General features: G+C 47.1%; 2 protein-coding genes across 7 annotated transcripts; one reads left to right on the forward strand and one right to left on the reverse strand.

The window, feature by feature from the left end:
* Positions 1 to 87: 87 nt before the first annotated feature.
* ALKBH2 (alkB homolog 2, alpha-ketoglutarate dependent dioxygenase) lies at positions 88 to 8,875 on the reverse strand. 3 transcript variants are annotated; one of them, XM_060282051.1, is made up of 5 exons: positions 8,812 to 8,851; positions 8,203 to 8,379; positions 3,876 to 4,323; positions 2,367 to 2,568; positions 88 to 625 (listed from the first exon to the last, which is right to left on the reverse strand). In XM_060282051.1, exons 3-5 carry the CDS (start codon positions 4,162 to 4,164, stop codon positions 313 to 315), a joined length of 804 nt encoding a protein of 267 aa, XP_060138034.1. In that variant the 5' UTR covers positions 4,165 to 4,323; positions 8,203 to 8,379; positions 8,812 to 8,851; the 3' UTR covers positions 88 to 312. The 3 variants fall into 3 exon arrangements, with proteins under 3 accessions (XP_060138034.1, XP_034991629.1, XP_034991630.1); XM_035135738.2 differs by having other exon boundaries at positions 3,876 to 4,208; positions 8,203 to 8,875; XM_035135739.2 differs by having other exon boundaries at positions 2,367 to 2,565; positions 8,203 to 8,875.
* Positions 8,876 to 8,944: 69 nt separating this feature from the next.
* UNG (uracil DNA glycosylase) lies at positions 8,945 to 18,981 on the forward strand. Of its 4 annotated transcripts, XM_035135522.2 has the most exons (7): positions 8,945 to 9,164; positions 9,677 to 9,883; positions 15,255 to 15,350; positions 16,208 to 16,305; positions 16,481 to 16,569; positions 17,138 to 17,316; positions 17,639 to 18,981. In XM_035135522.2, exons 1-7 carry the CDS (start codon positions 9,075 to 9,077, stop codon positions 17,777 to 17,779), a joined length of 900 nt encoding a protein of 299 aa, XP_034991413.1. In that variant the 5' UTR covers positions 8,945 to 9,074; the 3' UTR covers positions 17,780 to 18,981. The 4 variants fall into 4 exon arrangements, with proteins under 4 accessions (XP_034991413.1, XP_060138038.1, XP_060138039.1 ...); XM_060282055.1 differs by lacking the exon at positions 17,639 to 18,981 and having other exon boundaries at positions 17,138 to 17,568; XM_060282056.1 differs by lacking the exon at positions 8,945 to 9,164 and having other exon boundaries at positions 9,582 to 9,883.
* The last annotated feature ends 6,785 nt before the right edge of the window (positions 18,982 to 25,766 follow it).

Genomic DNA, 25,766 nt, shown 5'->3' on the forward strand with positions numbered 1-25,766 from the left:
TAGGAAATCCTCAAGCCCCTTGTTGGAACATGATCTGCATTTTACAAAGCAACCATAGCCTCCCACACCCCACCCCACCCCACCTGGACATTGACCTTATGAACTATGGCCATACTAACATCTGAAATGCAATGATCAGCCAAGTGTTTGACCCCAAATGCCTTTTTATTTTTACCACAAAGGTACTAAAAGGAACAAAAACAAAAAACACTCTTGGAAACACTCTGTTTCATGCCTACAAAGAAACTAGATGGCCAAACTCTTGAGACGAACAAACACTGTGTGGAAGTCAGTGAGCCATCTCTCCTGCTCTCATTGCGCTGGGGTCAGCACCATCACTTTTCGAAATGTCAGGTTGATTCTTGGAGCCAGGAGCTTCTTGCGACTGGGCAGGCTGTGGTACCAGTAACGGTTGGTGGGGAAGTTCATCATCAACAAGCTCCCATGCTCCAGCTGCAACTTGACAGCCTCAATGTAGCGCGAGGGGTTTTTGCCTCGGGAATCCTTGTGCCGGAAGACAAAGTCTCTGCAGGCTCCAAAGGACACAGATGCAATGGGGCTGCGAGGGGCCAGCTCTCGCTCGTCGTCTCTGTGCTCTCCCATGTGATCATGACCATCCTTATACCTGGCAGGGAAGGGAGATGAGTGATGCAGTTAGGTAGTTTTAGACTATGGACTCAAATGCACTTGCAGAGTGCAGGGCTATACTATAGTGATGTGCATGATTTCACTTGATTCAGAATGCAGTAAGCCTGTATGTTTGGGGTGCTGGTCTCCTGCTCGTTCTATTCAGGGGGCAGCGACTAGACTTCTGCCTTGAAGGTTCTGCCCCAATGGTCCCACAGGGGAAGATCCACAATATCTCTCCTCCTTTCCAACTTAATCTGTACTATACCATATGCATCTTTTTGGCCACTGCAAGAACAGGATGATGGACTAGACTGATGGAATTACAACAGTCAATTAACCAGATAAAAACAGGTAAATCGCCGGGGCCAGACGGGCTATCAGTGAAGTACTATAAAAACTATAAGAGTTTTTGGTACAGCCTTTGAAAGATATAATGAATAAGATTTTGGATACAGGGAAAGTATCAGATTCTTGGAAAGAGGCATTTATTACATCAATTCCAAAACAAGATACAGATTTACTATCAGTAAAAAATCATAGGCCGATATCTCTGCTAAATAATGGTTATAAACTAATTGCCAACAATGGTGAATCATTTAGTCGTGTCCGACTCTTCGTGACCCCATGGACCATAGCACGCCAAGCACTCCTGTCTTGCACTGCCTCCCGCAGTTTGGTCAAACTCATGTTTGTAACTTTGAGAACACTGTCCAACCATCTCGTCCTGTCGTCCCCTTCTCCTAGTGCCCTCCATCTTTCCCAACATCAGGGTCTTTTCCAGGGAGTCTTCTCTTCTCATGAGGTGGCCAAAAGCTTTAATTCATCAAGATCAAGCTGGCTTTCTTCCTGGCCGCCAGATAAATGTCTGTAGATGCAGATAAGGCCTTTGATAATGCGTCATGAATGTTTATTTGGGGGGGGGGGAACTATATAAATGATGAACTTTGGAGAGTCATTCCTTAGGAGAATTGACGCGATTTATTCAGATCACCAGGCTATGTTGATAGTCAACAATGTGATAATGAAAAATATAATATAACCCATTGTATCATTTAAAATATACTGGATATAATATACAATTGTCACATGGGAAAAATTATGGAGGGAAGACTTAAAATTTACAGCATGCTGTACGTTGAAGGAAAACTATATGAAAATGATGTACCGTTGGTATTTAGGTAAAGGTACCCCTGACCGTTAGGTCCAGTCACGGATGACTCGGGGGTTGCGTGCTCATCTCACTCTATAGGCCAAGGGAGCCAGCGTTTGTCCGCAGACAGCTTCCAGGTCATGTGGCCAGCATGATTAAGTCGCTTCAGTGCTAAGTTTCAAGAAGTTCAGTGAATAGAATAGAAACAATATTTTTCTGATTGTTTGGAGTGGACAGTATTTAAGTTTTTCATGTGTAAGCTGGGCTGGCAGTCTAAGTTTCTTAAAATATATATATATATTGTTTTTGTTTAGCCAAATTAGTTAACAAACATGGATGTTTGTTTAAGCAAATAACATATGCTGTAATGTTATTGTTTCAGTTGAATAAATCTATTTAAATTGTTATTATTAAGGTAATGATTATTTTTCTCCTTCCTTCTTCATCTACTTGCATATTAAAGTTATACCAGCAAGAATTAGTCTTTATGTAGAAAACTATGATTTAAATCAAGCCTTACTGACTAGTGATTTAAATCAGTTTGATTTAAATCAAATCCACTCTGCCACCACCTGCCCGAAGTTACCTGTTAATGAGAACAAAATTGAAGGTGTCCCCGGTGGTTAGCTGGATTTGGTCTCTTATGTGGTCCAGAACTGGAATCCATGGCTTGGGTGAGAAAGTGACCCCTGAGTATGTGTATGTCAAGCCAGCATCCCCGTAGGTCACTTGTTTCCTTGGGATGTTGTGCCACTTTCCGAATATGTGGAGTTTAGTGAACTCTCCTGCTTTGAAAAAGAATGACAAACTCAAGATGGGCTTTCATAACCAGATGCAGGGAAGAAATGCCACTAAGTAAAGATTAAAAATCCTCCCTGGGAGCAGTGGTGGGGAACCTGTGGTGGCCCCCAGATTCTATTCATGGGGCCCTCTGGATGCTGCGGTTGCTCTCTGCTGCCTGCATCACCTCCCCTCTAGAAATGGCTTTTTCTTCCATGCCATGTGTGTGTGTGTGTGGAAAGGAGAGAGGAAGAGCAAGAGACAGAGATGTGGAGGAGAAAACCTCTTGCCGCAAGTTGGGAGAGGCCAGAGGGAGAGAAAGAAGAAGAAGAAGAGTTTGGATTTGATATCCCACTTTATCACTACCCGAAGGAGTCTCAAAGCGGCTAATATTCTCCTTTCCCTTCCTCCCCCACAACAAACACTCTGTGAGGTGAGGGGCTGAGAGACTTCAGAAAAGTGTGACTAGCCCAGGGTCACCCAGCAGCTGCATGTGGAGGAGCAGAGACACGAACCCGGTTCCCCAGATTACAAATCTACTGCTCTTAACCACTACACCACACTGGTGTGGGGAGAGAAGAATGTTTCACAGAGAGACATACACAAAAGTATGCAACTCTGCAAATTTAACCTGGTACATTCTGCATGCAAAGCAGGTGCTCTACCACTGAGCTATGGCCCTTCCCCATTAAACAACCCTCTTCACTGCAGCCCCCTGCCCAATGGCCATTCAGTGAGAAACTGCTTCTCAGCCTGGCTGTAATGATTTACAACCCCTGAAGACGGTTTGGAAGCTTCAGATGGTGCAGAATTTGGCAGTCAAGTTGCTAACTGGGGCAAGACACTTTGAGCATTCACATCCTGGCCTGAATGCATGGCTGTCAATTAGTTTCTGGGTCCAATTCAAAGTGCTGGTTTTGACCTATAAAGCCTTAAAAAGCTCAGGACCACAATACCTCTGTACTGGCTGTTTGTGGAATGGAATGCTCTCCCCAGGAAGGTTGGCTTGGTGCCTTCATTATATATTTTTAGGCACCAGGCAAAAACATTTCTCTTCAACCAGGCCTTTGGCTAATTAATATTCTACAGCCTTTTAAACGTGTTCTTGGGGGTTATTGTTTCATTTTTGACCTTTTTGTGCTTTTATCTTGTATCTTCTCTTGTCAACCGCCCAGCGATCTTCAGATGAAGGGTAGTGTATAAATTTAATAAATAATAATAGCCATAAAAATGAGGAAATCTATTTACAGTATGCTCCAGATAGCCCTGCTTGCATGGAGAATTCATTAAAGATTCAAAGATCAGATCTGTTTACCTTCAAAATATTCTACTTCCTTTTCAAGCTCCTGGAAGATCCTGTCAGCCTCTGCTTTGTTGAAAAGGATCCTATAATCGCAGTTGAGCCCTTCTGCCCGGATGTGTTTCCACGAAGCACCTATCAAGGCAGTCTTGCTTTGGTGGGATGCATCCAGCTTGGGCCTCTTCTTGCTTCTTCCACTGCCTTCCTCACCAGAGTCAGCCTCCTCCCACTTTGGCCCAGGGGACTTCCTCTTGCTCTTTGTTGCTGTGGTCTTAACAGGCCCCCGGACAATGAATTTATCCATCGCCAGTTGCTACACACCTCAGTCGAGGCTGTAGGAGGGCAAGCCTGTGATTGACCAGAACCAGATTAGATATGCCTGGAGTGGGGCGACCTGGGATGATCTTCTTGGTTGTGGGCTCATGGCTGTGGAGGGCTCTTTTTACTAATATACTTGCAGCAGCTGGAAAATATACAGTGGTACCTCGGGTTACAAACACTCCAGGTTACAAACGCTTCAGGTTACAGACTCCGCTAACCCAGAAATAGTACCTTGAGTTAAGAATTTTGCTTCAAGATGAGAACAGAAATCATGCTCCGGCGGCGCGGCAGCAGCGGGAGGCCCCATTAGCTAAAGTGGTGCTTCAGGTTAAGAACAGTTTCAGGTTAAGAATGGACCTCTGGAACGACTTAAGTTCTTAACCAGAGGCAGGCCCGTCTTTATGGCTTGGCTCAGTGGCGCGGGCGCAGCAGGGGCGCAGCACAGCTGTTGTCTGTGCTCTGGCACGCTGCTGCTGCTCACTCCTGTTTGGTAAAGCTGCTCGCGAGCCTGGGCAGCTATGTGAAGTGTTGCCGGCTGCTGCTAAGGTAGCCAGCTCAAGGCGCCCCCGTCATGCCGCCAGCACCCAGCAGGGGCGTGGAACAGCTGTCTGGCCTAGGAAGCTTTTTTCCTGCCTGCCTTTTCTCCACATGGTTTCCCTTCCCATCGCCTCAGAAATTCAAGTGGTGGAACACGGGGTCTCCCTGCCTACCGGCCCAAACGCGGCTGCTTCCCGGGCCTGGCTGAGGCGATGGGAAGGAAAACCACGTGGAGGCAAGGCAGGCAGGAAAAAGTAGGCAGGAAAAAAGGCAGGCAGATCCGATGCGAACGGGAAGAGCTTAACAGCAGCCAGACTCCGCCCCCCAGCAAGCCCTATTGGCCAGCTGAGGGGCTTAGCATGCTGCGGCTGGAGTCTCCTCCCTGCCCCTTCAGTAGCACAGCCCTCACCCGCCATGCCGCGCCACACGGCGCCCGGAGCAAGAGGCATAGCTTTGGCCAAGCCAAGCCAGCATCGCCCGCTGTGTCTCTTAAAAACCCCAGTTTTAGGGCTGGGATGTTGCCCTCGACCCTAAAGGCGCCCTTCCTTACCTCTCCCCGATTGATCGTCTGGGACCAGACACTGTCCGCCTGTCGGGACTCTCCCAAGCGCGACCCCTTCCTGCTGCCCATTTGCTTGGCCATCCGGCGGTCTGGAGGGGACTTTAGGGGGGGTGGCCGGGTGGAGCCTGGCTGGGGGGGCGAGGGGAGCTGGAGGCTGTGGGGGGCTGTCCTAGTGCTCGTCTGGGCAAGGGGAGAGAGCTTTAAAGCTGAGACAGCAATGAGTTAAAATCTGGGGGGGGGGTGTTGTAGGGCAAATATAAGGGAGAGATCCTCCAGGCGCTTAAGGCTGAGGAGGGCTAAATGCTCTCGACATGTTTTTAAACTAAGCTTAAAATAAATACACTGCCTTGTGGATGGTTTGTATGTGTGGGGGCAGAAGAGCTGGGGGTGCAATTTTTGGGGGGGGGGGGCTGAGAATCTGTATAAGGGGTGTGGGGTATCATGTATGAGGAAAATGTTGTACTACGAGGCTGGTGGTTCTGTGAGCTATGTAGCCACTGTTCAGAAGTGGAATATGGGCAATGGGTTGTTGGAGGGTCTTTGGGGAGACAAATCTTGGGTAGAGTGGAGCAAAGGCCTGGGAGATCCAGTGGTACTGAAGTGTTGGGCTGAGTGTGGGGCAGTGGCTGAAAAGGCAAAAGTGACTCTTCCAGGGACGGAAGGAGCTGATGCTGAGGGGCAAGGGCAGGGCCCTTACAGCAGGAGGCCCTACGGCCCTCCAGATGTTGTTGTGCAGGACTGGCTCTTTGATCCTGTACAGCATAGTCAATACACTGTTTCAGTGTATCTGAAGAAGTGTGCATGCACACGAAAGCTCATACCAGTGACAAACTTAGTTGGTCTCTAAGGTGCTACTGGAAGGAATTATTTTTGTTTGTTTCGAGCATAGTCAATGGTTAGGGATGATGGGAGTCATAGTCCCAACAACAACTGGAAGGGTACAGGCTCCCCACTCCTGGTCTGGTAGGAGAACTAGCATTTGTGGAAGTGGGGATTTGATTACTGAACGGGGGTTTGATTGATTTGATTGATTGATTTTAAAAGCTTATATCCTGCCTTTTTGCAGATAATGGATCCAAGGTTCAGGGGGTTCAAGGGGTTTGGCTGAGATGGGCTCTGGGTCTGAGAGGGTGGCCATCTGTAGAAGTCTCTGGTGCTGTGGTGTCGCCTGGGGTTTCCTGTTGCTGGATTGGCCTTGCGTTTAAAGCATGAGTAGGCAAACTAGGCCAGATCTGACCCAATCATCTTCTAAATCCGGCCCACAGATGGTCCAGGAATCAGCGTGTTTTGACATGAGTAGAATGTGTGCTTTTATTTAAAATGTATCTCTGGTTTATTTGTGGGACATAGGAATTTGTTCCTCCCCCCCAATATATATATATATATAATCCGGGCCCCCCACAAGGTCTGAGGGACAGTGGACCGGCCCCCTGCTGAAAAAGTTTGCTGACCCCTGGTTTAAAGGGACAACACAGGTGTGGAGGACATGGGACAGGATGTGGAGAGGCAGGAAGAAAGAAAACATCCCTCCTTTTCTGAGCAGTCTGGTAAGCTGAGGCTTCCCTGGAGTCCACTAGGGTGGGTTGGCCTTGACTGTCTTACTCCGCCTCTGCTTATTGTCCCCTGCATCACGCGAGTCCTGAGCCCGCGTCATGCCACCCCACCAGCCAAAACGTTGACAACTCTGGGAAACGGGGGCGGGGCAGAGAGATCTTTGCACCACGGCGCCGGATATGCTTAAGACGGCCCTGACCAGAGGTACTACTGTAATTCGTGATGTCTGCAAAGGATCTCTTTACTCAAGGGATGGGGAGCCTTTGGCCTGCTGGATGGTGCTAGATTCCAATTCCCATCAATCCTAGCTTGCATGACCAATGGTCAGGGATAACGGGGGTCACAGTCCAACAACATCTGCTGGCACCTAGCTGGGGAACACTGGCTTGGACAAGCTGAAATCTATTATTATCTAGGCCAGCGTTTCTCAACCGCTGTTCCGCGGCACAGTACTGTGCCGCCCGACGCTGGCTGGTGTGCCGCGACGCCTGGCGGCCGCCAATCTTTCACAGGGCATTCCTCCCTGCAGGGAAAGAAAACAGGAGCAGCTTCCTCGCATGTAAGCGGCTGCCGCTTGCTTTCCGTGCAGGAAGAGGGGACACGCGGGGCTTTCCTCCCTGCAGGGAAAGAATGCAGCAGCCGCTTACTCGCATGTAAGCAGCTACGGCTTTCTTTCAGTCCAGGGAGAGGGGATGCACGGGGCTTTTCTCCCTCACGGAGCTTTCCTCCCTCCTCCCTCGCGGAGCTTTCCAGCTTTCCTCCCTCCTCCGTGCAGGGAAATAAAGCGGCACCCGTTTACGCGCGTGTAAGCAACTGCCGCTTTATTTCCCTGCAGCTTCTTTCTTTCTCTCCCCACCCCCACTCGCCTCGGTGCCTGGAACAATAGAGTGCGAGTGGAGCCGGCTCTGGGCTGCGCTCCCTCCCCTTCTCCCTCTCTCCACCTCTCCTCCCCTCCCTCCGAATGAAATCTACCTTAGCATGCCTGCAAGTAAGTGCATTTAAACATCTGTGCATTTAAGCACTGTTGTCTCTCTTTTAAAAAGAGTTGTCTCTCTATTTAAAAAGCGGGGAGAGGAAGAGATACAGAATAAATTACAGTCATAATTATATAGTCAATATAGGGCGGCACAGAGTTAAATTTTGTAACTTTTTTAATGGTGGTGTGCCTCGTGATTTTTTTCATGGAACAAGTGTGCCGTGGCCCAAAAAAGGTTGAGAAACACTGATCTAGGCTGGCAAAATGGAACCTCCTAGTTCAGAAGCAATGTACCCCTGCATATCAGGTGCTGGGGATACATTGTAGGGAAAGGCTGCTCTTTCATGCCTTAGGGTTAAAATGCTATGGCTGCATTCCAGTGCACATCTTACCTCCTGCGATCCCCACGTAAATCAGGATATTCTCCAAGGCTCCTCCTGGAAACGGGCCTAGAGGCCAGCGAGCCTCACTGCAGGAATCCTGTTTCAGGTCCCACCTTCCTCTTCTTTCCAGTCACTCCTTGCAGCTCCTCCCTTCCTGCAAAAGGCAGTAACCGAGAACCCTGCCTGCTAGAAAGAAAAATGGTAGTGATATTATTGAACAAGAAAAAGTCTGTTAGCTCCATTTTGCGGGCTTCCAAGCATCGTAAAAGCTTCTCATTAATGTAAAATCTAAATTGCAAAACATAATCTAGGAGCAGTACAGGTGCAGTTTCCAAAGATTATGTTTGATCACACTTTGTTTGTAAGTTTGATTCTACATTGATGATGATGGTGATAATAATAATAATAATGATGATGATGAGGTTTCTCGCCAATACGAAAGGAATTTGCGGAAGGGGGAGACATTGATCTCTCTTCATACGTTACTTTCCCCCTAACACGCATGTTAATCACGCAAGTCGGTAAACACAGCGTGCAACAGAAGGCCTGAGCGACCCTGTTGCAAGGAATACGATCATTATTGCTATTTACTACAGTCTCCTTTTGCCGCGTATTCACCTTCCAAGAACATGAACAAGCGCGTAGGATAAAGCACTGCGCATGCGCAAACGGGGCGAGTGGGCGCGACCAAGATGCTCCTCGTCTGCGCATGCGCGCTTGCTTTCGCGCCAATTTTAAAGGGTACCTTAAGCGGGAGCGAGCGGCGGGTCTTGCCGTGAGGGGACTGAAGAGCTGAGCCAGCGGCTGCGCCTCCTGCCTTTCCCTCTGCGCCCTTCTCTCCCGAGCTGCAGCGCCGGAGCCCGTCTGCGAGCGGAGCCACCATGATCGGCCAGAAGACGCTGCTCTCGTTCTTCTCGGCGGCGCAGGCCAAGAAGCGGAGCCGCTCCCCGGAACCAGTCGGGGCCGGTGAGGTAAAAAGGAAAACAGGGAAGAGGGGAGGGGGAGCTCGTTCGAGGCGGCGAGAAAATCGAAAGGGGGCTGCTTCCAGCGTTCATATTCGCGCGGGTGAGAAAAAGGCGCCTTCCTGAGGTGCCGCCAATGGGAAGCGTCCGGGGGTGGGACTAAATCCGACTCTGTGCTCTTAACCAATAAGAGCTAGTGCTACCATAGCAACAGAGATAAACTGAAGGTCAGGGGCTTTCAAGCAGAACTGCGATAGGGCGAGCGGGCTGCAGGGCTCGTGACCAGTGGCCAATTAGGAAGCTGTTTTGTTGGCCCATAACCAATGAGAAAGGAAGGGGGCGCTATCTCGCATGTGATAGGCCGATAAACGGCGCTTTTGGTGTAGCTGGCCAATTATCGCACCTGTTTAGTTGCGCGCGGATTTATCATGGCGGCGGCGGGTCCTGGTCTCGCGTCGCTCCGCTACTGTCTCTCTTCTGCTTTCGTTTTGCCGCCCCTCATCCGCTTCTTCCGCCTGCAGGCAGGCTCTCTTAAGAGGTCGAAGGCTGACGCTCCGTCCCCGCAGTCCTCGCCTCTCAGCCAGGAGCAGCTGGAGCGGATCCGCAGGAACAAAGAGGCGGCCTTGCAGAGACTCGCTTCCCGCATCAGCAGCCTCGCTCCTCAAGAGATCGCGCAGGACTGGAGGGTCGCTCTCGCCGGGGAGTTCGCCAAGCCGTATTTCGCCCAGGTGGGCCAGAGGCCGAGAGGGGCGCGCTCCCGAAACCGAGCCTCCCCGTCCCCGCGGTTTTTTTATGCATCTCCATTAACTACTTCAGGAAGGCGGGGGACTGCCATGTTCAGTGCAAGGGTGAACTGCTGTCCCCTCTGATACGCGGCGGCTCTCCAGGATGTCAGATGGAGAAAGGTCTAGGCCCATCTAAGGTCGATTGCAACGCACCTTATGTGAGCATGTGCTCCCGCACGGAGCTGCAGTCCGTGCCACTTTGATATACCGTAGTCCCCCCCCCCCCCATAATTTATTACAGTATATCGAAAACAGACCTGCTGTTGCTGTGCTGTGTTAAATGTACCACACCAAAATCTGCCCACTCGCCTGCCTTGGTGCCTATCTCTTTTCTCCTCCTTTAAAGGTAAAGGGACCCCTGACCATTAGGTCCAGTCGTGACCGACTCTGGGGTTGCGCGCTCATCTCGCATTATTGGCCGAGGGAGCCGGCGTATAGCTTCCAGGTCATGTGGCCAGCATGACAAAGCTGCTTCTGGCAAACCAGAGCAGCACACGGAAACGCCGTTTACCTTCCCGCTGTAGCGGTTCCTATTTATCTACTTGCACTTTGACGTGCTTTCGAACTGCTAGGTTGGCAGGAGCTGGGACCAAGCAACGGGAGCTCACCCCGTCACAGGGATTCGAACCGCTGACCTTCTGATCAGCAAGCCCTAGGCTCTGTGGTTTAACCACAGCGCCACCTGGGTTTTACAAACATACATTTCTTCCCTTTCTGTCTTATGCCGCGTTGATAGCTTATTCATTGCATTGTAGCAGAATTCTATGCTTGTTACTCAGGCAAGTGTGCCACTGGGTTCAATAGGGCTTCCTAGTAAATGTGTGTAGTAATAATATTTATTTATAATAATAATATAATAATAATTTTTTATTTGTACCCCGCCCATCTGGCTGAGTCTCCCCAGCCACTCTGGGCTGCTTCCAATTGAATATCAAAACAATACAGCAATAACAAAATTACAAAAGTCACAAACAATACATAAACCACATCAAAAAATACACAACCGAATGGAAAACAGTTTTGACATAAATCAAAATCTAAAACTATGAATACATCCTTAATACAGTTTAAAATAACATAGGTAAAAAATAACAGGAATTTAAACAAAAAACAAAACAAAATGGAGCCCTCTCTGCCCAGCAGCAGTGGCGGCAACAGTCCTTTATAAAGCCCATCAGGCCCCGCCCTAGGCCAGGTGGTGAGTGGCAGGACTGGGGCCTTCAGGCGCTGAGCAGGGGAGTCCTCCTGGCTGGCAGCAGCATCAGCATCAGCAGTTCTTATAGGCCTCAGGCCCCGCCCAACTGGCTGGGTTTCCGCAGCCACTCTGGGCGGCTTCCAACAGAACATTAAAATACAATAATCTATTAAACATTAAAAGCTTCCCTAAACAGGGCTGCCTTCAGATGTCCTCTAAAAGTCTGGTAGTTGTTTTTCTCTTTGACATCTGGTGGGAGGGCATTCCACAAGGCGGGTGTCTCTACCGAGAATGCCATCTGCCTGGTTCCCTGTAACTTGGCTTCTCGCAGCGAGGGAACCGCCAGAAGGCCCTCGGTGCTGGACCTCAGTGTCCGGGCAGAACGATGGGGGCGGAGATGCTCCTTCAGGTATACTGGGCCAAGGGCATTTAGGGCTTTCAAGGTCAGCATCAACACTTTGAATTGTGCTCAGAAACTTACTGGGAGCCAATGTAGGTCTTTCAAGACTGGTGTTACGTGGTCTCGGCAGCCGCTCCCAGTCACCAGTCTAGCTGCCGCATTCTGGATTAGTTGTAATTTCCGGTTCACCTTCAAAGGTAGCCCCACATAAAGCGCATTGCAGTAGTCCAAGCGAGAGATAACTAGAGCATGCACCACTCTGGCGAGACAGTCTGCAAGCAGGTAGGGTCTCAGCCTGCGTACCAGATGGAGCTGATAAACAGCTGCCCTGGACACAGAATTGACCTGCGCCTCCATGGACAGCTGTGAGTCCAAAATGACTCCCAAGCTGCGCACCTGGTCCTTCAGGGGCACAGTTACCCCATTCAGGACCAGGGAGTCCTCCACACAAGCCCACCCCCTGTCCCACCAAAACAGTACTTCTGTCTTGTCAGGATTCAACCTTAATCTGTTAGCCGCCATCCAGACTCACACGGGACCTTTGCCGCCTTCACTGGTTCTGATTCGAAATTTGAAGGAGAGGTAGAGCTGGGTATCATCCGCATACTGATGGACACCCAGCCCAAACCCCCTGATGATCTCTCCCAGCGGCTTCATATAGATATTAAAAAGCATGGGGGAGAGGACAGAACCCTGAGGCACCCCATAAGTGAGAACCCAGGGGTCTGAACAGTCATCCCCCACCACCACTTTCTGGACATGGCCCAGGAGGAAGGAGCAGGGCCACTGTATGACAGTGCCCCCAGCTCCCAACCCCTTTAGACCACGGGTGTCAAACACAAGGCCCGGGGGCCAAATCCGGCCCGCCAGACCTCATCATGTGGCCCGCCGAGCGCCCCAGCCAGCGGGACCCAGCAGCGGGACCTTGCTGCTGAAGCACCGCGCCGACAAAGCGCCGACAAACAGCTGGGGCCGGAGGGGGTAGAAAGGCAGCCGGAGCAGCGCTGCGTGGAGCGCCCCGAACCACAGCAGGAGGAGGAGGAGACAGCTTGCCGGGTCAGTGCCTGGCAGCGCCGCACGGAGAGTCCCGAGCCTCTGCGATGCAGCAGTGCTCTGTAGCACTTTGAATCCTCCTCCTCCTGCCACGGCTCGGCGCCTGGAAACGGCTGCTGCTGCTGCTGCTGCTGCAGCACAGACAAAGCACCCAGCAGCGCCGTGTGGAGGAGGAGGAGGATTCAAAGTGCTACAGAGCACTGCTGCGTCCCAGAGGCTCGGGACTCTCCGCATGGCGCTGCCGGGCACCGACCCGGCAAGCCGCCACCTCCGCCTCCTCTTGCCTCACCTCCTCCTCCTCCTGCCGCGGCTCAGCCTCATGAAATTGAGCTCAGCAGCGGCTCAGCCTCACGGACGTGCAACTCTGGGTCCCTTCGCACTCTTTTCTGGCGCTGAATCAAGGCGGCGACCCCCCCTCCCTTTCTTTCTTTCCCTCTCCTTCCTTATCTCTGTCTTCTCTCCCTCTTTCTTTTTCTTTCCTTCTTTATTCCTTCTTTCCTACTCTTCTTTCTCTCACCTCTTTCCTTCCTCTCTCCTTCCTGCTCCCTCTTTTCTTTTTCTTCCTTCCTTCCTTCCTTTCTTCCTTCCGTCCTTCCCATCTTTCTTCCTCTCCCTCATTCTTATTCTTTCTTTCTCTCTACTTCCTTCCTTCTTTCTCCCTTTCTGTCTTCTCTCCCTCTTTCTTTTTCTTTCCTTCTTTATTCCCTTCCTTATTTCCTACTCTTCTTTCTCTCCCCTCTTTCCTTCCTTCCTCTCTTCCTCCCACTCCCTCTTTTCTCCCTCCCTCCCCTCCCCTCCCTCTCCCTCTCCTCAGAAACATAGGATGCTGCTTTATACTTCTGGCCCTTAAGCCCTGGAACCAGGAGAGCAGCTCCAGTGAGTCAACCTCAGCCAGTCCCTTTGGTGAAGGGTGGTGGCTCACTGGCAGAACATCTGTCCTGCATGCAGAAGGACCCCAGCATCTCCAGGTACTAGTAGCTCTGCAAAGGTCCTGCATGAAACCCTAGCGAGCCTCCACCACCCAGTGCAGTTACCAAAAATCATTTTTCAATAAATTGTACAATAATTGTACATTTGAATATCTACTTGCCATTATTCTGACTATGTTTCTGCTTTCAGAGCTAGTTATTACTTACATTATTACAAAAACAGTAATAATTGAATGCAGTGACAATAATTTATGATAATAAAGAGTGGACACATAGTCCTACAGATACAACCGGCCCTTTGAGGGTGACCAAACTGCTGATGCGGCCCCCGATGAATTTGAGTTTGACACCCCTGCTTTAGACAGTCCAGAAGGATGTTATGGTCGATGGTGTCAAAAGCCGCTGAGAGATCCAGCAGGACTAGGAAACAGCTTTCACCTTTGTCCCTGGCCTGCCAGAGATCATCAACCAGTGCAACCAAGGCAGTTTCAGTCCTATGATGAGGCCTGAATCCCGACTGGAAGGGATCCAAATGGTCCGCTTCTTCCAGGCGTACCTGGAGTCGTTCAGCACCACTTGCTCAATCACCGTGTAGTTATTTATATATTTATTATTAAAGTTTTCCTTGGTTTACACACCTTGTCTTTTTTTTCAAGTTGTACAATACAGTCTTTTCTACAGATCAGTTACATTGTTGAGTACAGTATAAGGTTTGGGAGAGGAGGCGTGGTGGTGAAATTGTATGTGTAGGGTTCTAGTCCTGAAACCTGGTCTTTTGTATGTTTGCATGGAAGCAGTTCCTTCTTTATTTCATGGAGCTAACACTCATGGAAATTTACATGGGATGTGGTCTCACTCTCCTTGTGTATACTGTACTGCAGGCATCCCCAAACTGCAGCCCTCCAGATGTTATGGCCTACAACTCCCATGATCCCTAGCTAACAGGACCAGTGGTCGGGGAAGATGGGAATTGTAGTCCAAAACATCTGGAGGGCCGAAGTTTGGGGATGCCTGCTGTACTGTATTTACAGAATAATCAAGTCGTTACTCCTCTCTACCTTGCAGGCCCAAAGTAGCATTAACTGTTCCTCCAAAACTATTATTGATCAGCCTTTATATATGAGAGAGATGCAAAAGTATTTAGATTTGATCTACCCTGTCTTAAGAAGCTCCTGGTGGCTAGAAGTATTTTGTTAATTATTGAGCATGTATCTTGCTGCAACTAATATATCTGTGTCCATATCAGTATTCCAAAAATATATTTTTAAGAACTAATACAAGGCAAGAAGTTGTGGCTAAGAATTGGAGAGCGGCTACAGGGTCATCACTTGTCCTGAAATGGGAGGCTCCACTTTGTAATGTTCCCCTCACTTTCAAGCATGTTTCTCAAGTTTCTGTATCTCTTGAAAGTTCATCACAACTTTTCTGAAAACTCAGCCACCTGGTTTGTATCATGAGATCCAATTTCAAGTCTGGGTGAAGCAAACTCTTCACATCTTTAACAACAATTGGCTGGCTGGCCTCTCTTTAAAGCCTTGGGCATTAATGGGATGTGGTATTGACAGAAGAAAGCTTTATGCATTAACTGAATTGAAATTTTAAAATGACTGAAACACAATCTTGTGTGTGGTGCGCTATAGCCTAGATGCTTGTGTGCAATCAAACCGCTACCTACTTAACCTTGCTGGCTCTCCTTAACCAGGATTTGAAACTGTCTGCTTCTGTCTCCCAAAACAGCTAATGGACTTTGTTGCTGCAGAGCGCAAGCGCTACACAGTGTATCCAGCTGTGCATCAAGTCTTCACCTGGACTCAGATGTGCAGTATCCGTGATGTGAGTAAACCTGGTACAATCAGCCCTACATTTATTCTACCTTTTCCTTCAGGAGTCACTAAGTTGTCAGCAGTATCTTCTCTTTTTTCTGCCTCTAGATAAGCACTTTGTGTCTGCATTGTTTTGAAATCCATGGGCTAATACAATAATGTTTGGTGCTGCTAGTTACATTTTGGCCTCAGAATGTTTTGCATACAGTACTGTATCTAAGTTGTCCTGACTGTAAAGGGAGGCCACTATTAGTTAATCCAATTGGATAAATGCTAGGTGAAGCTGAAAGGGGTGGGAGTGGAATGGAATGGAATGGTGGGGCTTCCTTAAAACTACCCTGAGAGTTCCAGATTGTTCCGAGATTTGAACATGGAGCTTTTAATCAATCACTGCTGCATAATAATAATTTATAATCATTTATTATTTGTACATTCATACCTCGGGTTGCTATCGCTGTGGGTTGTGCATTTTTGGGTTACGGACGTGCCGAACCCGGAAGTACCGGGACAGGTTTCTTCCAGGTTTCGGAATCACGTCGCGCATGCGCAGAACTTCAAAATGACGTCATGCGCAGAAGCACCAAATCACGTCACGCGCAGACGCAGTGCTGCGGGTTGCAAACGTGCCTGCCACACGGATCATGTTTGCAACCCAAGATTCTACTGTACTCCATCTGACTGGGTTGCCCATGAACTCCGGTATTTATATAGTTGTCCCATTGGTTTTCTGGAACACATAAGAGAAAGAGCGAGGGATAACCAACCACACTCTGCATCCTACCAAAGGGACATATTAAACTGGGCAGAGATGAATGACAGCAGGAGTGATTGTATTGAACACATTTCTGCTATTGTAACTTTGTTCAGGTAAAAGCTGTCATCTTGGGCCAAGACCCATATCATGGACCCAACCAAGCACACGGACTCTGTTTCAGTGTCCAGAGACCAGTTCCACCTCCACCCAGGTAAGATTAGGCTTTAAACTTTGTAGTCATGTTAGGACCAGATATGCAATACTGCCTTTCCATTAGTCTTTCATTTGCATAGTTATCACTAATATGTGGTTATGTAATAAATGTAATCACTGATATAAATGCATGAGAGGAGGTCTGTCAAAACCTTTATTATTTTTTATTGTAGCCTAGAGAACATCTACAAAGAACTGGCTGAAGACATAGAAGGCTTTTCTCATCCTGGCCATGGAGACTTGACTGGGTGGGCTAAACAAGGTGAAGCAGGATCAAAGTTTGTTGTGAGCTTTTCCCCCTGTGGTGGGCTTCCTCCAGCTGCTATCAAGTGTGTTTGTTTCACCTTCTGGATACAGATTGCTTCTTTCCAGCAGCCAGTGGTAGTACTTGCAGCAGTGGATGGAGAATTCCTTTCAGCACTCCCCAGATTTTAGCAAGGAAACAGTCCCTGAAGATCCAACACAATCCCAGCCTCCTGCTGCTTCAGAGAGGCTAGTTCTTGCTGAAAAGAGCAAGCTTAACTCGTATACATACTTTATAGAACAGTGGATAGTTTTGCTGCTACATGCAGCTCGCTTACAGAACAGCTGGTTATTATAAGTTTATACAACCATTAGCATAAAATTAAACACAAGCTACAATAAAATGCCCTCAAATACGCTGGGAGGTGGGGGTTGACCTCTTCTGATGTTGCAGAATTTGGCTGGGATAAACATACTTTGTGTGCAGAGTATTGATCATTTTCCCTTCGTAGGAGCAAAAGCAGCTTATTTTTATTTAATGTTTTCTGCATGCTTGCTCACCCTTTCCTGTTTCATTTTCAACCTAGGAGTACTGCTTCTCAATGCTGTTCTTACAGTCCGAGCACACCAAGCCAATTCCCACAAAGAGAAGGGCTGGGAGCAGTTCACAGACGCAGTGGTCTCCTGGCTAAACAGCAACTTGGATGGTGTGGTCTTCATGCTTTGGGGGGCCTATGCTCAGAGGAAAGGCAGCTCTATTGACAGGGTAAGTGCACCATTGCTTTTCCATTCCTCTGGAAGTGACACCAGTCTGGACAATGGGGAAAGGCTGGTCTGTGTGTGGAATCTAATCCTGAGCCTGGATGATGGCCTCATGTACACATTAGAGTACATTGTTTTAAAAGGGTATTCTGGGACTGCAGAACTGGGATTATTAGAGGATGGGCTCAGGTTTGGTCAATGTTTCTGTTAAATGATATTGGTCCATAGACAACACTACAAAACCTAAGATTCTGCAAATGTGGTGGCAGCTCAGTGGTGGGGGGATGGGATGACTACAAGGTCTTAACATCTCTTATTTCTTGCAGAAACGGCACCACGTCCTACAGACAGCTCACCCTTCACCCCTGTCAGTGTACAGGGGTTTCTTTGGCTGTAAGCATTTCTCTAAAACAAATGAATTGCTGAAAAAGTCTGGGAAGAAGCCCATTGATTGGAGCACCCTATGACTGGTTGGCAGCAGCCTCAAGACCACAGAATTTGAAACCAACTGTGTTTGATTCTTAGAGTGCAGTCACTACTTGGGAACAATTCTTTGGATTTGTTTTAATTGAATGTGCCAGATCAAAGAGTCTACTCCAAAGCTCTTATTTAGGAGTAGCTTTGAAATTAATGGAATTAATCCTGAAAATGTGTTTTTCACATTCTTGGTGAATTTTGGGACAAAAATAGATTGGCTAAGATGTGAGCCTTTTTTATGTTCCCTCTGGCTGGTGCCAAGGAAGACATTCCATTCTGTTTCAATGGTGCCTCGCAAGACATAAGTAATTCGTTCTGCGAGTCGCTTCGTCTTGCCGTAATTTCATATTGCGAAGTGCAGTTTGCCGTGGCAAAAAAAACCCCCAAAAAAATCCGCTGAAAAACTTCGTCTTGCGAGGCGCCGAAAACATCGCAAAACGCTTTCGTCTTGCGAGGTGCCACTGTATTTGCTATTGTAAGATGGGCTTGTTGGTTTTTACTCCCCATCTTGTACATCTCATGTTGAGGGAAATGAAAGCACCTTTTCATATATTTTTTTACACCAAAGAAGCTACTTTTTAATTTTTGGCCCACTCAGTGAAGTATCCATTCAGCAAACTGTTTATGATGGACAAATCAATATCTTATTTAGTCTTCTAAGCTTGCCCTTTTATCGGTTGTCAATTAAAAGTTGCATCAGTTGCTGTGAACTGTGACCCTGTTTTCACACTGTTTTCTCAGGTCTGCAGGAATTAGATCAGCTATGGCAAAGTCAAAGGATTCCAGTTGCTTTTTTCTTATTGGGATAGGGAAAGGATGGAGCCAGATGTTGGAAAGCATTGCCTGACCTATAGGAGAAGTGGGGTTTCCAGTGCTAATGATGGTTGTGTTAAGGAAAACATCACACATGAAAATCTTATTCAGCCACAGTTGGCAGCTAAACTTCAGTTGCAGGTATTGGGCTTGTAGGAGCCATCATTTTCAACTTCTATAAATTATAAGGAAGTCTGGCATACCCTTTTTATGTGCAAATTGCATGATAAGATATTCTGTTCTGGTATGTTTTAAATACCAAATTATGACTTGTGGGGTTTTTTTTTACTCTTTGTACCACTAGCTGATAACAATGTTACAATTTTTTTTTACAGTCACGTATATTTGTTATAAAAATAAACATTTTTTGATATTTGTTGTTTGTTGGCTCCCCCTACTGCTTCTTTTGCATATGTGTTGTTAAATTTATTACCCACCTTTCACCAGCAATTCCCAGGGTTGGTTGCAACAATTTAAAATTGGGAATTAAAAAGAGTTAAAATGTATTGCATATGCAAGAATAAGGGGGATCCTGAAAACACAGATTTCAGGTGCCAAAGGCCAGGGTAAAGCACTTTAAGCACTTGGCAAAAACTTTATAGTGAGGCAGCCAGATGTACCTCTGGGAAAGGAGCTTCACAGCCAAGTTCCACAGATTTATTGAATTACAATAAATCTCAGCAAGTTTCCAATTAGTTACAGTTATACAGTTACAGTGTCCGGGCAGAATGATGGAGGTGGAGACACTCCTTCAGGTATACTGGACCGAGGCCATTTAAGGCTTTAAAGGTCAGCACCAACACTTTGAATTGTGCTCGGAAACGTACTGGGAGCCAATGCAGGTCTCTCAGGACCGGTGTTATATGGTCTCGGCAGCCACTCCCAGTCACCAGTCTAGCTGCCGCATTCTGGATTAATTGCAGTTTCTGAGTCACCTTCAAAGGTAGCCCCACATAAAGCGCATTGCAGTAGTCCAAGCGGGAGATAACTAGAGCATGCACCACTCTGACGAGACAGTCTGCGGGCAGGTAGGGTCTCAGCCTGCGTACCAGATGGAGCTGGTAGACAGCTGCCGTGGACACAGAATTGATCTGCACCTCCATGGACAACTGTAACTTCAAAATGACTCGCTCAATCACCTTGCCCAATAATAGAAGATTTGAGACTGGGCAATAGTTGGCCATATTAGCCAGGTCCAAAGGTGTTTTTTTAAGAAGCAGTTTAATGACTACCTCTTTCAGCGAGTCTGGGAAGGCTCCGTCACAGAGGGAAGCATTCACCACCCTGCAGACCCCATCGCCCAGGCTTCCTGGCTCACTTTTATTAGCCAGGACGGGCAAGGATCCAGGAGACAGGTGGTCGGTTTCACTCATTCAAGCAGCCTGTCCACATCCTCAGAAGTAACAGATTGGAATTGATCCCATATAACATGACTAGACAGGACTCCAACACTCTCCCACCCCAGCCCTGCTCCCACAGTGGAGTCTACCTCCTTCCTAATCTGCGCAACTTTATCTGCAAAAAAAAAATGCAAAGTCATCGCAGAAGATCTTTGAGTCCTTTACTGGTTACCGATGGCGCAGGTGGTTCTGTTAAATTGTGAACCACCTGAAAGAGTCTCCTGCTGCCTGCTGCTGTTTTCTGCAGATGCAATAGAGGTTCTCTTTGCCGTCGCTATCACCACTTGGTAGGCTCAACATTGAGCTGTAACCAGAATGAGTTTTCCGCCACCTGTGCTCTAGCCGTCTCAGCGATTGTTTCATTGCCCTCAGCTCCGGAGAAAACATGGGGCTGTCCAGGCTCCATGCAATCAGAGAGGGCACTTCAGATTCAGACAGTCCATAGTCCTGGTTAACTCCACATTCCAGCAGGCCACCAGGAAATCAGCTGAAAGGCCATCAACATGGGATAAAGCATCCCCTACCACTCTGGAAACCATTTGGATCCATTAAGTGATGGGAGTGGACCATCCAAATCAGTCCCACCTCCCTGCAGAGGGGAAGGGTCGCGGAGAAGTCCAGTTGCACCAGGAAGTGATCCAACCATGGCACTTCTTTTGTTTCCCTTTTACTTAGTGTCAGATCACCCACGTCACTAGAGGTGAACACCAGATGCAAGGCATGTCCGTGACTATGAGTTGGGCCAAACTTATTCAGGGACAGCCCCATGGAGGCCACGCTTTCCACAGTGTCCCATAAGATTGAGTGGGTCTACTGTTTCAAATAATGTATCTGGGGGTTATTTTCATTCTGCCGGCAGCAGGAAAGCTCATGGGGATTTGTTGTTGTTTAGTCGTTTAGTTGTGTCCGACTCTTCGTGACCCCATGGATCATAGCACGCCAGGCACTCCTGTCTTCCACTGCCTCCCGCAGTTTGGTCAAACTCATGTTCGTAGCTTCGAGAACACTGTCCAACCATCTTGTCCTCTGTCGTCCCCTTCTCCTAGTGCCCTCCATCTTTCCCAACATCAAGGTCTTTTCCAAGGATTCTTCTCTTCTCATGAGGTGGCCAAAGTATTGGAGCCTCAGCTTCAGGATCTGTCCTTCCAGTGAGCACTCAGGGCTGATTTCCTTCAGAATGGATAGGTTTGATCTTGCAGTCCATGGGACTCTCAAGAGTCTCCTCCAGCACCATAATTCAAAAGCATCAATTCTTCGGCGATCAGCCTTCTTTATGGTCCAGCTCTCACTTCCATACATCACTACTGGGAAAACCATAGCTTTAACTATACAGACCTTTGTAGGCAAGGTGATGTCTCTGCTTTTTAAGATGCTGTCTAGGTTTGTCATTGCTTTTCTCCCAAGAAGTAGGCGTCTTTTAATTTTGTGACTGCTGTCACCATCTGCAGTGATCAAGGAGCCCAAGAAAGTAAAATCTCTCACTGGCTCCATTTCTTCCCCTTCTATTTGCCAGGAGGTGATGGGGATTATGTTGCTGATATTGCTCAGAGGAGCTCATCTGCAATCCTTAAATTTCTTAAAACAAGAGGTGACTACTATGTACCTGCAGCACTCAAATTCTTTGAAGCCAAATAAAATTCTTTGAAGCCAATAGCACAACTTCTCTATGGTGCCCAGCTGGGCCCCCTCTCCAATTTTGCACCACTAGAACTTGTACAATCCAAATTTATAAGATCAGTCCTTCAAGTCCCAAAATGTGTCTCTAATGCCACTCTGAGACTAGAGACAGGCTTCACAAAAGTGGAAGCTAGAGTGTGGGTGACCATACTCAACTATTGGCTCAGACTATCTCTATTTTTCCTTGGCCTTGCCCCACTAACTATGAGTGATGATTCAATTCACATGAGTGGATCCACATGGAACAAATGCATACCTCAGCAATGAACAAAGTGAACTTCTAAGGAGAAGTGGCCATAAGCCTATGTAACCACTGCTATCTGTACTAGGAAACCCAACGTGCGGTTGGGATACGGATAGGTGAACACCATTCCCGTATCCGGAATGCAGTTCTGGGAGCACCCCTTGTTGAACATTTTTTATCTAAAAACCATTCAGATACGGATTTACTTTTTACAGTGTTGTGGATTAACTGGAGATTTGTAAATACCAGGTGTGATTATGCTAAACGATTAAGACAGAAGGAATCTCAATTTATTTTTATGTTTAAGACACTCTATCCAGAAGGGTTAAATTCTGAGTTGGATCTTAATTGTTTTATTTAACCATTATTGTAGTTGTCCTGTATCTTTAAATGTTCTTTGCTTCCATGATTAGAATGAGAGCCACCTGGATTGAGTTTAGTATACCTTGGGTTTCCTAGTACAGGTAGCAGTGGTTACATAGGTTTATGGCCATAGCTCCTTAGAAGTTCACTTTCTTCATTGCTGAGGTATGCATTTGTTTTGTTTAATTTAATGGCATTTATTCAATTTTATCGTGTATGCTTTGTAAATGATTTTGGTCATCAGGACTCATGTTCATGTGGGTTCTCATCCCTGACATTATTATTTTTTTGTAGTTAACGCTGAGGAAGATTAAGTGGAAACAGTGTTATTATCTAGATCACTGTGCTTACGATCACCTTGGCACCAGTTCACGTGTATTGACGTGCATCGACAGGCATTTCAAAGACTGCATTGCCAGATGTACATTATTTCAGTTACTATTAAGAGACGATAGTACTCGCTTTGTTTATAGAGATTATGATGTTAGGAACCTTATTTTAAATAATACATTGTGGTTTTGCACCATGCTTTGTTGTTATGCTTTATGAATTTATGTATTTATGCCTTTATCATTCATTGGTCTACGTGTTGCCTCTTTTGTCACAAGGTTCTGTACTTACGCAGGAAGAACCAGCTGCACAAATATAGGATGGGGGACACATAGCAGTACATGTGAAAAGGATAGAGCAGGCCTCCCAAACTAAGGCCCAATCGCCTTCTAAATCCGGCCCGCGGACGGTTCGGGAATCAGCATGTTTTTACATGAGTAGAATGTGTCCTTTCATTTAAAATGCATCTCTGGTTATTTGTGGGACCTGCCTGGTGTTTTTACATGATGAGAATGTGTCCTTTTATTTAAAATGCATCTCTGGGTTATTTGTGGGGCATAGGAATTCATTCATATATTTTTTTCAAAATATAGTCCGGCCCCCCACAAGGTGTGAGGGACAGTGGACCAGACCCCTGCTGAAAAGGTTTGCTGACCCCTGGGATAGAGGACCACAATCTGAACAGGAGTCAACAGTGTGATGCAGCGGGGGTGGAGGTGGGGGTTGGGGTGAAGCTAATGCTCTTCTAGGCTGCCAAAACAGAAGTCTAGTGTCCGGGTCAAGGGAAGGAATAGTCCCACCCTATTCTGCCTTGGTCAGACCTGGAATACGGTCTCCAGTTCCTGGCACCACAATTTAAGGAGGAGATTGACAAGCTGGACATGTGCAGGGGAGGGTGACAACTCAGAGCTGTTTGGCAGCGGAACAGACTCGCAAGGGAGGAGGTGAACTCTCCTTCCTTGGAGGTTTTTAAGCAGAGGCTGGGTAGCCATTTGTCATGGATGCTTTAGCTGAGATTCCTGCAATGCAGGCGGTTGGGCTAGACTAGAGGACCCTCGGGGGTCCGTATCAAACACCTATTTTTGGAAACAGTTTTGAAAAAAGTATACTTCAAACGCCGCTAGGTTCCCGAGACAGGTGTCCCGCAGCAGCGACTACACTTCCCAGCATACATTTGCGGGCTCAGCGCTTGTTCTTCAGCCCTTCTTCCAGCGGTGCATGCTGGGTAACATACTCCTCCCAGTGACTAGTTTTCACACAGATGCCGATGGGAGGTTGCCGGAAATGCCTCCCTCCCGAAGCATGCTGGGTAGTGTAGTCTGTCCATGCCGCTAACCTCCGTAAGAATAGCCGGCGGCCCGAAGGAGCTCTGCGCAAGGCATGCTGGGAAGTGTAGTCCTCTCCCGCTGGAAAAGCGCTCAGGCTGCAGTCCTGGGCGACCCTCAGTCCTGCTGGGTGGGCATAGCATAAGGTGACGCTGGATATAGAAAATGGATCACCTTGGATTTGCGTGATTTTTACAGATCTCCCCCAAAGGGCCAGCATATCACAGATCACATCAGCCTCCGCCGACTGAACTGCAACATTTTTGGATCTGGTGCTCTATAGCAGCAGGGCTGTGATGCCTAGCATGGATCCCAGGAGTGGTTCCTGATTCCACACGGGGTCCTCTTGAGACCACCAGCAAAATGCACTTGGATCCTTCCTTCCATCCTTCCTGTGACAGTGTATGCACAGTTGTGCTGCTGCCTGATAAGGCAACCTTGCGAAATACGAAACTGACGTTTGAATAATTTCAGTAGTAGCTTTAAGAAAGACTTGAGACGTAAGACAAATTAGTTAAATTATGATAGAAGTGTGTACTGGCAACAAGTAATATATAATTGATGTAAGGAATAGACAGGAGGTCAGGTCTATAGTTCAAAGACCAAATCTTGCTTTATTGTTTTGTAAATAATTTTGTGTTCTTTATTATTTTCATTTGTATTTTTGATTTTATTCCTTTTTTCTCTCTCAGTGTATCAACAAAATAGCAAATGATTCTGAAAAAAGAAAAAGAAAAAAGAAATAAATACGAAACTGACAGAAATAAATTTTATGATGCTTTCGTTTCCTTTATTATCTCGGGGAGAGGCTTCTTAACCTGAATACTGCTTGATTTTTCTTGTTTATCCTTCCTTACGACAACACACCATTGATCATCACCAGGGTTTACCGGAGATTGCTTTTGAGTCCATAGACATTTCTTAGCTATTGACTTCCTGGGTTTGTTCACTGTGATTGTCTTTTCGCAATCCTTGAGGCTCTATGACTTGGAATCATAGTTTTGTGCAATGCCCATGTCAGGAAAAACTTTGTCTAGTTTTTACAGTTCAGTCTGTGAAAATGGATATGATCTGTGATTTGACTGAGGTTTTGGAGGTCTCTTCTGTAAAAATCATCTGAAGTCAAACAAGATCCATTTTTAAAATGTCCTGGATTCAACTTTTGCCTCCATCCTGGCAACATTACATTGCAAGTGATAAGCTTAATGGGGAAGGATAGTGTTGCCAAGAGGATGCATTTGCAAAAGTTGGATTTCTCATAACTGCCAGAGCGGCGCCTGCATTGTAAGTCGACCCCCCAGCATGAATTATTAAGTCCCATTCATTGCCCTGGAATTAAAACCATCTCAACAGGAGGGGGGCCTACTCTAAATTAAGGGCTTTGGTATGTTTATCCACATGTAAAAAATTTCTTCTGCACCCCAAGACCAGGCCTTGTTAAGAATCTGATTCTGACCCAAATGCAGAAGACCACTTAACTCTGGAAATGAGGGGTGCTGAGCCTTCAGCTTATATCCTCTGCCCTAGAGCAGTTCCTCAGTGTTGTGGTGTGAAAAGGGTATTCTGCACATGCCTAGAGGTCTTGCTTACTACTTTTTGTGTCTTGCTTACTACTTTTTGTATTTCAAGACTTCCATATTTATGATAAAACACAAAGCTGTCTGTACACAGAAAGTCATTGGCAGGTTATATGTTGATTGGCTTATAAATGCCAGGACGTCTGTACTACTACGTAAAATGAGGCTGCATTTTAAATTGTATTTTAACCCGCATTTTAACCTGTATTTAAATTAACTGTTTTTTTCTTTTTCTTTTACATTTTATT

Source organism: Zootoca vivipara, chromosome 13, assembly GCF_963506605.1.
Source record: "Zootoca vivipara chromosome 13, rZooViv1.1, whole genome shotgun sequence".
NCBI lineage: Eukaryota > Metazoa > Chordata > Lepidosauria > Squamata > Lacertidae > Zootoca > Zootoca vivipara.

Bases quoted from the DNA above. Each gene is read 5' to 3' on its own strand.
- ALKBH2 (XM_035135738.2), bottom strand. From the start codon at position 4,164: ATGGATAAATTCATTGTCCGGGGGCCTGTTAAGACCACAGCAACAAAG. The intron at 2,569-3,875 runs GTAAACAGATCT...TCTTTTTCAAAG, and splicing joins GGAAGTAGAATATTTTGAAG to CAGGAGAGTTCACTAAACTC. The intron at 626-2,366 runs GTAACTTCGGGC...CTTCCCTGCCAG, and splicing joins AATTTTGTTCTCATTAACAG to GTATAAGGATGGTCATGATC.
- UNG (XM_060282054.1), top strand. From the start codon at position 9,584: ATGGCGGCGGCGGGTCCTGGTCTCGCGTCGCTCCGCTACTGTCTCTCT. The intron at 15,351-16,207 runs GTGAGTAAACCT...AACTTTGTTCAG, and splicing joins AGATGTGCAGTATCCGTGAT to GTAAAAGCTGTCATCTTGGG. The intron at 16,306-16,480 runs GTAAGATTAGGC...TTTTTATTGTAG, and splicing joins CCAGTTCCACCTCCACCCAG to CCTAGAGAACATCTACAAAG.